We start from the raw sequence: 11,605 nt of genomic DNA, 5'->3' as shown, positions 1-11,605 counted from the left end.
CACGCCCAGAGCCTGTGCTCCGCAACGGGAGAGGCCACAACAGTGAGAGGCCCGCGTACAGCAAAAAAAAAAAAAAAAAAAAAGATCATATAAGTGATTGCAAAAATTCTTCAATGGAAGACTCAGAGAATTTGTCAATAAGCCAGTAATTCAACTAAGATGTTACAGTGGTGGCAAGGAATCATTTTAGTGAATTACTCTAAACAAAAAAAGACACAGTGAAGGAAGTAAGTCCGACAGGAAAATATCTTAGTGATCATACACCTTTTGGAGTATGGCAGCAGAAGAGAAAAATAAAAAACATCCCTGCTGAGATGATCATGTGACCAACTGCACAGGACATTTAAAACACAAGGAAATAAAAGATCAGACAATAAAGACAATCCTAATGGCCAAGGAAAACAATGATCTATATCAGGAATTTGAAAAAGGAAAAAACGTCTAGCAAAGATGTTGATGAATATGGTTTTATACACTTCATTTGAGACTTGGCAGAATGTCTAAGTGGATAATTCTGGAGTCAAGTGGAAATATAGGCACATGGAAAGATCTGGCCTAAAGAGAGATCTGGAAATGACTAATAACTGGAGATTATTTTAGGGCATATATTATTCTGTGCCAAAGTAACATAACAAACCCTAATTACGAAAAACATAGAAAATAAGACATTTAATACCTGGTTAAAACATGCTAATTTCAAGTAAAACAATGTTTCTTACCTACTATTTTCCACAGCCTTCATAGCATACTCAACTTGAAAAACTCTTCCATCAGGAGAGAATGTAGAGGCTGACAGGTCATACTAGGAGGAAAAGGCAATAATAAGCTTATAATGATGTATCTTTGGCAGTAATAACCTTACACTTTTTTTTTTTCCTAAATGGCTTACACATGAGAAATGTGTGTTAAATCTCAACAAAGATTTTGCTTTAAAGAGAAAGGGGAAGCATGTCAGAGCAGCAACAGAAGGTAAGACAAAATTATACACTTTAGATTTCTGCTAGAAAAGCAATGGATACAAGTCCTGCATCAAGTCAGAACTTTTCCCACACAGAACATGGCTCATTTCTGAAAAAACTGCTATAGTAGAAACAGCATTGGAGCATTTTAATTCATAGCTGTGGCACTAAGAAACTGAGGGACCTTGGACACATCATTTAGCATTCAGACATTTAATAAGCATCTATTATATGTTAGTCACTATAAGGAAATACAAAGACTACTCATTCTAGAACTCCTTCATCTTCAAAAATCAGACCACGAACAAATCTAGGAGCTGAAGATACAGCAGTAAATCAGAAAAGGTACTATGATGAAAATAAGACAGGGCGAAGTGATAGTCTCAGGGACTACCACAGACTACCTGATCAAGTAAGGCATTGCTGGGGCAATTATATTTAGTTATTTAGGCTAAGCTAGAATTAATAACAAGTAATTAGTCATTTACGATATGGAGGAGGAGTGTCCTGGTATTTGGCATAAAAGACCTTAGGGTAGAAATAAGCTGAGCACAATAAAAAAAAGAAATAAGGCCACTGTATCTTGAGCATCATAAGTGGTAAACAGAAGAGTAAACTATATCAGAGGCATATAAGGGCCAAACTATGTTAAGTCTTTTAGGCTGGAGTAGGAAGTTTACATTTCTATTCTAAATCCAACAGAAAGTCACTGGAGTTTGGGGGGGAAGGGAGGAGAGGTTATGTCTAATTTTTTTAAAACGTTGTTCATCTGGAAAATTAATTATAGAGGGAACAAGAGTGGAAGCAGAGATTAAGTATTCCAAAGGCAGTGTCTTAGACGAGAGAAAAAGAGATGGAAGGTGTTATCGTTGGAGGGTACAATCAAAAAAACCTTGCTAATGGATTGGCTCTAGGAGTAGAGTAAAAAAGAAATTAAAGGGCTTCCCTGGTGGCGCAGTGGTTGAGAATCCGCCTGCTGATGTAGGGGACATGGGTTCGTGCCTGGGTCCGGGAAGATCCCACAAGCCGCAGAGCGGCTGGGTCCGTAAGCCATGGCCGCTGAGCCTGCGCGTCCGGAGCCTGTGCTCCGCAACGGGAGAGGCCACAACAATGAGAGGCCCGCGTACCGCAAAAAAAAAAAAAAAAAAGAAATTAAAAGTGCATCATAGATTTTTTTTTCATTTGCGCAACTAGAACTGGCCCATTCACTGAAATGAAAATTGTAGGAGATGCAAAATGGCAAGGGAAAAAGAAAACCCAGAGATCTACCTTGGACGTGTCATTTGAAATGGCTATTAATCAAGTGGAGAGAAATGTCAAGAAGACAGGTCTTCATATCCGGAGTTCTTGGGACAAGTAAAGACAGGAGATAAGTCTTCAACAGTGGTGCTTCCCGGTCTCAGTTTGTTGATTTGTTAAATGAAGATCCTTAACTCTACCACTGTAATACCGAAATATCTCACCTGGTTATATTATCAAATATTTTTAAAGGGTTTGTAGAACCCTTTAGAACACTATTAATCTAGGGTAATATTAATGTAGTTGCAAAGTCAATTTGCTACAACAGGCATTACTGAGCATCAACTAATCCAAAAACGGTATGACAATCTTAGCATCTCATAACCGAATGGATTAAACCATTCCAAGTATAAGTTGCGTATTATCAAACTCGGAAAACCAGTATTTGGGCCTAATGGTGAGTATAAGTCTTGTGCACAGTAGGAGTATAAAATGAACTGAGAAACCCATTATTCAATGCCTCTAGTGGAAACCACCAATAAATATTTCTAAACAAAAACTGTATTTTCTACATGGAGAAATACATAAAAGGAGTAAGCAGAAGATTGCATATATTCAGTACGTGTGACAAAGGAAATTAGTAGGCCGAAAAAGTTAAATTCAACTCCAAAATCCTGAACTGTCTCTTCAAAGTCAGAAGCGGTTAAGTCTGTAGCTAACCATTTAAACGCTTAACGGTATTGACACCTCATAGTGCTGTTAAGTAATTTGTACAGGAAAAGCTGAGACAACGGAAAAATGGAAAGGATTCTTCCGATTCCGCTTTTTAGACTATTGTTCTTATCAGTTCTGAGAAGGCTCCAGGGACTCATACAGAGCGGTCCATCACTACACTCGAAGGAAAGACAGAATCTCCGTGAGGCAGCAGCACCCCAGGAACTGCAAAGGGGTTCCTTGGAAAGCGGCGTCTCAGACCTTGGACTCTCAAGCCGCCTTGCCTCAGTGGTTCTCAAGAGGCTAACTGTCGCCCAAACCCTTCACTCACACACACAATTTCAGGCCCCACGAGTTTCCACTTTCGGTTTCCCTAAGCGACTAAAGAAAGTGACTCAGCAACCCAAAGCGCTCCAAACCTAACTGCTGCGCGGCAAGCCCGCCACACCTCAGCTGAGAAGCTTCAAGCCACGGTCACTGCAGACGCGGGCCTAGCAATCAGCGTCGGAAAGACCGCCGGTCCACCGCGCAACTGAAAGCGGCCCACCTGCCTCCAGGAAGTACCAGCGCACCCCGAGTAGGCGCACCCCTCGCGGTCCATCCGCGTTCCCTTCCCACGCTAATCCTTATGCTAGACTATCACGCCGAGAGACAACGAACTCACCCCGGTGCCGATTGAACTCATCGTGCTAAAAACCACTGGAACGTCTAGGTCTTCAGGGTCTAAAGCGATCCCCCTACACTGCAGCACGCAGATTAGTAACAGGCTCTGTCATTGGCTGTTCTTTCCACCAATAGCCTTCTCTGTGGCTCGTTCCTGGGGCCTTAGCCCAGGAACAGAGGATTGTGGGAAAAGGAAGGGGATGTGCGTGGGGGGCAACGCGCATGTGCAGAAGCAATAGAAGTGGGGTTAGGTAGCTTCCTGCTTCTTCTTACAGTCAGGTTTCGGTCTTTAGTGTCGCTGAGAAACTTAAAGTTTTCGGGTGGCTTGAGGAGCTGCGCCATTCCTTTTCCTAGGAATTATTATTTATCTTTTATCCCTCTGTTTCGCTGCCTAACTCTTTCTTAGAGCAAAGCAGAGAGATGTTCTTATACTCTTACAAAGACCAGAGAAAACGGTAGGGGAGAGGGTTTCTCTCCACCCTTGGCGGCCTGGTTCTAAACCAGTATATTAATGGCATCCCCTTCATCCACCTATTATAACAAAAAAGAAGGAACTTGCACTCTAAGGGTATCACCTTTAAGCTCAGGTCGGAATTTTACAGAAGCATTAGTACTCTTTTTGAGTGTGACTCTATTTAGTAGAATTAAGGATAAGACTGATTAACTATTATTTGTTGAGCTCTGTATGTCCCAAGTACTCAGTTAAATACTGCTGGCTGATAAAACGGTGAAAGAGACATTTACATTCAGTGGGAAGAAATAGGCAACAAAGAGTAAATAGGCAAATAGTTGCATCTTGTGGTTAAAAAAAAAGAGACAATGGAAGTTTGAACTTTAGACCTGTTATTGATACTTAAGGAATGACTTTCTGAATGGGTGATATTTAAACTGAAACTTGGGATTGTTATCGGAATATAAATTTGGCTTGTTAAGGGAACTGTCAGATCAGTGTGGCCTGTCATAGAGATTAAGTGGGGGAGAGTGACAGAAAGTGAAATCAGAGAGGTGGAAGTAGGATCAGACCTTGTAGTGGTTTGGATTTTAATCTGATTTTAAATGGAAAGCCATCAGCGTTGTTTTTTTTTTAACTGATAAATACTTCAGTGTGTATTTCCCCAAAATCAAGAACATCCTTTTACATATCCACAGTAAAACTATGAAAATCAGAAAATTAACAATACTTTTTTCTGATCTGCAGACTTCATTTAGATTTTGCCAAATCTCTCAGTAATGCCCTTCATAGCAAAAGAAAATCCAAGATCACACATTACATTCAGTTGTCATGTCTCTAGTCTCCTTTAATCTGGAAAACTGTTTCTTAATATTTCTTTAGGTTTCATGGCATTAACACTTTTGAAGAATACAAAACGTTTACTTTGTAGAATATTCTGCAGTTTAGGTTTGTGTGACTTTTTTCATGATTAGATTCGGGTGATGCATTTTTTGTCAGGAATGCCACAGAAGTAACCTTGTATTCATACTGGAATCTTATATTAGGAAGCACATCATGTCAGTTTGTTCCACTACAGATGATGTTAACTTTGATCAGTTACTTAAGATTTCTCCACTATAGTTTCAATTTTGCCCTTTGTAATTAATAAATATCTTGTGAAGAAACACCTTGAAACTATGTAAATATCCTGCAACTCTTTCACCTTTCACCCCCTAATTATAGCATCCCATGATTCATATTTGAATCAATTATTATGATGATGGTTGCCAAATGGTGATTTTCTAATTCCGTCATTCCTTCCACAGTTAATGATTGGCTTTCTACCATGAGGTCATCACAGTTTTTTAAGCAGAATGATATGATCTAATTTATTTATTAAATGATCTCTCTTCTGTGTGAAGAATGATAAATACAGGGAAGCACAGAAGCACAGAGACTAGTTGGAAAGCTATTGCAGTCCGGTGGGCAAGCAGTAATGGGAAATGAGCAGAGTGGCGGCAGTGGAGGTGGAAATACGTGGATGGATTTTAGAAGTGTAGGGCTTACTGAAAAATTAGATGTAGAAAGTGAGAGAGAAAGAGGAAATTCCATTGCTTCTTTCTGCTAATGAAGCATTATAATTAAAGGTTAGTTTTTAATTCTTGAACAAATGGATAAGAAAGGATTTGGATATACTTGGAAGACTAGCCATTTAATTTGCCTAACCCTCACTGAAATATTCTAGTTGCAATTTTTTCATGAAGGGTCCTGAGTTAGTCCAGGGTAAGCCAAGAAAGTGCTGAAGAGTATAGTCCTAGGAGGGTTCACCTTGAAGGTAAACTACAAGTACTCCAAAACTTGTTTAGGGATCCAGTTAAACTCTTAATTAACTTTCCTGCTTGTGTGTGATAAACACAATTTGAGTGTCTAATGCCTCCTGTGTATTCATTAATAATTATGAATTTGGAGCTCTTTCTGAGCTCGATGAACTGCCTATTTTGGGGCTGGATTGTTGATATATATCGTATCTTGGAAGAATACATTGAATTGTGGTCTAAGGTTCGTGATTGTTTGCCTGATTCATTAGAAGACTTAAAAGGTGTGAGTATGGATGTGTTTGTTTTAATTACGTTAAATTACTTTGGAAGTAGTGCATATAAAATCGGTATGTAATCTACACATCTTTCGTATAGGGTGATAAGGTTTTTCTGGTTATCAGAGTCTGGTTTATACTTCCATCTATTAGAATACATAACAGTGCTTTGCACATGATAGGTACTTAATAAATGTGTTGAAAATGCAAATAAATACAAATTCACTTCCCAGTTACATTCTGCCAAGTTATAAAATAGTCAAAATAAGCCACAATTTGCAACTGCAGGAAAAAATTGTTGGTGAATAATTGCATTAATATTTCAAGCTTGGAAATTTTAAATATTCTACTTAAATCCTAGGTGCACTTTGAGGAATCTAAACATATTTTATGCCATACCTTATTATTATGTGTTAATTAAGTCGCTCGGAAGTGTGATGCCCAATGTGTTTAACTTCTAAATACTGTGTTTTAGGGTTTCAGGGATAGTATCCTAAGGATTCTGTTACTCCCAGGTTTACAATTAGGCTTCAGCTTGCTGTTCTGAGCAGTATGATAGACACCACTCCCATCACAGAAATCTGCAGAGTTCCTTATCTAGAGAACTTCACTAGTATCTCAGAATATATATATTTCCATAGAAGATTATTCCATTGTCTCAGCTTGTCATAATTTGGTCAGAATCAGTTCTTCTTTTCTTCTAGAATTAACTTTCTTTGCCATAAGACTCACAGTCTCTACAATCCTTTCCTCTCAGCTTGTCTCTTGAGATGGATGGTAATGACAACCTCTCAGGGTCCTATCTTTCAATTGTCAGGCAGTTACCGGAAAGAGGGCTTATTTTAACTGAACCACTATCCCTTTCCTCAATTTAACTTTCCTTGACTAGATCCTATTAAAGGAAAATAGCTAAGCTCCATTTTTCTTCCGTGTGTGTAACTAACTTCATTAAAAACTTTGTTTTTTAATGCCGCGCCCCAAATTGTAGGATTCCATTATGCCATTTGATACAAAGTGAACAGTCTTGATACGTGTTTATGTAAAGAAGATAACGTATTGGGCAGTAAATATTTTAAACACTTCAGAAAAAGAGATTCAGTGATTCTGTAATGAGAAACGCGTGTTTTCAGTGCCTTTGGGATACACACGCACTAAAAATTACTAAATCTAAGTACAATTAAAGAACTGTTTCAAAGAATTTAAGAAACTATTTTGGAGGTTATAGTATGACAAATTTTTTAATGTAAATAAAGAATTATAGGGAAACAAAAATCAAGTGTAATTGAACACTTCAAGAGGAGAAGAAAGAAGGCGGTTACCTAAGTGCCCGGCTAGCTCAGTCGGTAGAGCATGGGACTCTTAATCCCAGGGTCGTGGGTTCGAGCCCCACGTTGGGCGCTGCGCACTTTTTGTTACAGCACAATTACGAAAGGTTCTGTTTTTTTTTAAACCGGATTACTTTAGATACTGTCAATATTAACCAGATCTTCGGAAAAAAGACCAGTTTGCAAACGAAACAGTTCTCAAACTGCGCTTGCGCACTTAAAAGCGCAAGTTTTTCTTCTTTTCCCGGATCCCTCGCCTACCTCCTCCGTAAAGCACAGAAGAAACTGAAAAGGCCACTGTTTAAAGTTGAATTTGATTTTCTGTGTTACTGTGCATACCTGCATTATTGCTGATAGAGGGCAGTGTTTTATTTTATCGGAACAAAATTATGAGCCTCAATATTGGCAGCTTTTCTAAAACAAGCGATCCTATGTAAAAGCAGTTAGAGAGTCGGAGGACTTCGAAGAAAGTCCTTTCTTGTTTATTTTACTTTTTTTCTTCTCAATATAGGGCTTGTCCTGGGGTGGAGGTGGGGGAATGTCTTGTGGAGAAATACACAGTGAGAAATGTTTCCTTCTGTTGTGAGATCTAGACAGCTAGGGCACAATCAGGTTTTCTCCCATTGTTCGTGGGACTGTATTTGGAATCTAACCATCCAATTGGATAGATATTAGGGAAATTAATATTCCGGTAGAGGGGAGGCTCTTTGAAACAGAAGCACAAAAGAACTGAGACGTGAAATTTCGAATAGGCAATTAGATATTGTGGGAGGCAGGACTTCCGCCTTTTTCGCCTCTTCACTGAGAACTTTGAAGTAATCAGGAAGAGAATGTCCACACCACAGCCAGGCACGTTCCAGGATCTCACTCACCCAACCCTGCAGGTGAACGACGCATGCTCCTACCTGAAGCACTAGTTCCTGTACTCGGCGTGTTACCCACTAGCTTTTCTCCTACTAAACGACCCATTTGTCTCTCTCGGTTTTTCCCGTCAACGTACAAACATGCTATTAATTCTCTATCTTAAGACAAAACGAAAACTTTGACCTAGTTTCCCTGCAGGCTACCGTTCTACAGTATTTCTCTGTTCCTCTTTGGGGCAAGTTACTCCACAGTCGCCTAAGGTCACATTCCTCTCCTCCCATCTCTTAAACCTGACAATGCCCTTCAGCCAAAAACAAAAACAAAAACAAAAAACCCTTGCAGCGAGGGAGACCTGTGGGGTGTCTCAATAAGAGGGAGTTAGAAAGAACCTATTATAGGATCGGGGCTATAGTTGGGGAATTTTACGGAGGGTCTAAGGAAGTGAGGGTTCTTTCTGGATTGGGTGTTCTCAGAAAGCAAGGGCAATTCTATCATCTAAATAAATCTTACCTATAGGGAAAGCAGACTGAAGGAGGGATAAAGCTGAAACTGGTAAAGTCACTCATTTAGCAGGAGAGGATGATGTTTGGTGTTTTGAGTTGGACAGGGACCAACTTGTCTAAAGTGAATGGTTCTGTGAGATGCCAATTCCAAGTCCAGGCCTCCCCACTTGTGACAAACCCACTATAAGTCAGGGATTCCCACAATCTCTCCTGAGGTTTGTTAATTTCCTAGAATGGCTCACAGAACTCCGGAAAAGTTTATTCCTGGTTTATTATAAGGGATACAACTCAGGAGCAGCCAAATGGGAGAGATGCATAGGGCAAGGTATGGGGAAGGAGTGTGGAACTCCCACGTCCTCTCCTTGGCATGGCACTCTCCCAGCACCTGAATATGTTCGCCATCCTGGAAGCTCTGTGAACCCTGTATTTTAGGGATTTTTATGGAGGCTTCATCACACAGGCATGATCAGTTATTGATCAATTTCCAAGTTCTGTTTCTAATCATGACTTAGACTTTCTGGCGACCAGACCTCATCCAGAAGTCATCCAGGAGCCCTCCAAGAGTTGCCTCATTAGAACAAGACACTCCTATTACCCAGGAAATTCCAAGGGATTTAGAAGCTCTGTGTAAGATGCTCCTAACACCCCCATCACGCAGGAATTGACAAGGATTTTAGGAGCTCTGTGTCATAAACTAGGGGCAGACACCAAATATATATTTATTATGTCACACTTGCCTCATTTGTCTTTGAGTCGCTATAAGCCCAACCACAATCACCCTAATTGGCAACTACCCCACCATCCACTTTATCCTACACTATTTTTTCTATAGAAGGTATCATCTTCTTTTATTATTACCTCTCTTCACTTTCACCCACACCCTTGAATGTTGGTCAACAAAGGCAGGATTTTTCTCTTCGCTCACGAATGTATCTCAAGCACCTAAATTAGTATCTGGCAGACGTTCAGCAAGTATGTGTTGAATTAGTGAATTAAGAAGGGTGTATTAATCTCCTAGGCTGCCATAAAACAAAGTACCCCAAACTGAGTTACTTAAAAGAAATGTATTGTCTCACAGTTCTGGAGGCTAGAAGCTTGAAATCAAGGTGTAGGCAGAGTCATGCTCTCAAAGGCTGTCTTGAAGAATCTGTTCTTTGCTTCTGTTAGCTTTCTGCTGTCGTCAGCAACCCTTGGTGTTCCTTGGTTTGCAGGTGCCTAACTCCAATCTCTGCCTCCGTTGTTACATGCTTTCTCCTTGTGTTTCTCTCACATGGCATTTTCCTTTTTGTGTAAGGACACCAGTCACAGTGCCTGATTAGGGCTCACTCTAATAACTCCATCTTAATTTGATTACATCTGCAAAGACTTTATTTCCAAGTAAGGCCACATTCACAGGTGTTAGGAGTTAGGACTTCAACATATCTCTCTGGGGCACACAATTCAACCCTTAAGAGGGCTCCATTCCTTAACCTCAGCCACTGGGTGTCTGCCGCTTTATAGCTTTCTATAAAGCTATATTTCAGCTTATATTTTGTATTATTCAATAATGAAAATCTTCTAATAAATAATCCGAATTCTACAAAAGACAATTTTATGTTTACTATGAGATAATGTTAATAAAATACTGAATCCATAAAACTGACAATGAGTACACCTATTCCTGGCCATCCCACTGGTTGGTTTCAAAGTTAAGAAACGGAGCTTTGTTCTTATGGAACTTATATTCCAGAAAGGAAGATAAAACCTGTATAGAAACAAATACAAGGTGAAATTGTGCCTCAGTTACAGATAATGTGCTTATGGGAAAGATCACTACCTTGGGGGAAAGGGTGCTGTGGAAAGCAGTAAGTCCCAGAGGACAGAGGGGTCCCACTTTAGGAATGAATATATTGGGAAACTGGATGGTAAAACTGAATTTTCATAGTTTTATTCACTGGTTTAATATGGCTTTCAAGTTCTTTGTGATTTAATCCTAAATTATAATTTGCAATGCTTCATCTCAAGGCAATGCTTTAAGATTTTGTGTCAAGAATTCAGTTCACATAGCCTGGAGTAACCCCCAGTTATTGAAATTCTCCTCATCCTTCAGGAACAAGGTCAAAAGCCTCCTCTATGAAGGCTTCCTTGGCTCCCTGGTCAGAACTAACTACATCAGCAATAAGCAATTGATCCCTTTATGGCATACACCACACTGTTTTGTATCGTGACCTGTGTACACATCCACTTCTGCTAACCTGTAACCCCTCTAAGGCCAAAGGTCCATGTCTTCCTATTGCAGCAGTTATAGAATCTAAAACTATACTAGGTACACAGCAGAGAGTCAATAAATACTGAATGAATCTTAGTTTGGGGCTACTAAAGTAGTATTACATGGTGACAAAGTAGAGCTAGAAGTATTTTAAAAAGTAATACACACACACACACACACACGAATCCTTTCCTATTCTTTTTTTTTTCTTAATATATTTATTTTATTTTTGGCTGCGTTGGGTCTTTGCTGCTGCACACGGGCTTTCTCTAGTTGTGGCGAGCGGGGACTACTCTTTGTTGCGGTGCCTGGGCTTCTCATTGCGGTGGCTTCTCTTATTGCGGAGCACAGGCTCCAGTAGTTGTGGCTCGCGGGTTCTAGAGCGCAGGCTCAGTAGTTGTGGCGCACGGGCTTAGTTGCTCCACAGCACGTGGGATCTTCCGAGATCAGGGTTCGAACCCGTGTCCCCTGCATCGCCAGGTGGATTCTCAACCACTGCGCCACCAGGGAAGCCCCAATCCTTTCCTGTTCTTAATGCCAGGAACCAGCTCTTTCAAGTGTGACT

General features: G+C 40.1%; 1 protein-coding gene and 1 non-coding gene across 3 annotated transcripts in view; one reads left to right on the top strand and one right to left on the bottom strand.

The window, feature by feature from the left end:
* The window catches only part of PSMA3 (proteasome 20S subunit alpha 3), a 22,991-nt gene extending 19,261 nt beyond the window's left edge, over positions 1-3,730 (bottom strand). The window contains exons 1-3 of one of the 2 annotated variants that reach the window (XM_028495950.2): positions 3,577-3,668; positions 2,229-2,400; positions 720-802 (exon numbers count right to left, since the gene is read on the bottom strand). In XM_028495950.2, the coding sequence (XP_028351751.1) occupies positions 720-742 (23 nt within the window). In that variant the 5' untranslated portion in view covers positions 743-802; positions 2,229-2,400; positions 3,577-3,668. Of the gene's footprint in view, positions 1-719; positions 803-2,228; positions 2,401-3,576 lie in introns of both variants that reach the window. The other variant, XM_007105225.3, reaches the window with a different exon arrangement.
* A 3,695-nt stretch (positions 3,731-7,425) lies between these two features.
* Positions 7,426-7,498, top strand: TRNAK-CUU (transfer RNA lysine (anticodon CUU)). Its single transcript has one exon. It is a non-coding gene; the product is annotated as a tRNA-Lys (tRNA).
* The last annotated feature ends 4,107 nt before the right edge of the window (positions 7,499-11,605 follow it).

This window comes from Physeter macrocephalus, chromosome 11 (assembly GCF_002837175.3).
Source record: "Physeter macrocephalus isolate SW-GA chromosome 11, ASM283717v5, whole genome shotgun sequence".
Taxonomy (NCBI): domain Eukaryota; kingdom Metazoa; phylum Chordata; class Mammalia; order Artiodactyla; family Physeteridae; genus Physeter; species Physeter macrocephalus.
Note: the sequence above shows the minus strand (reverse complement) of the source record. Positions and strands in the feature narration are given on the sequence as shown.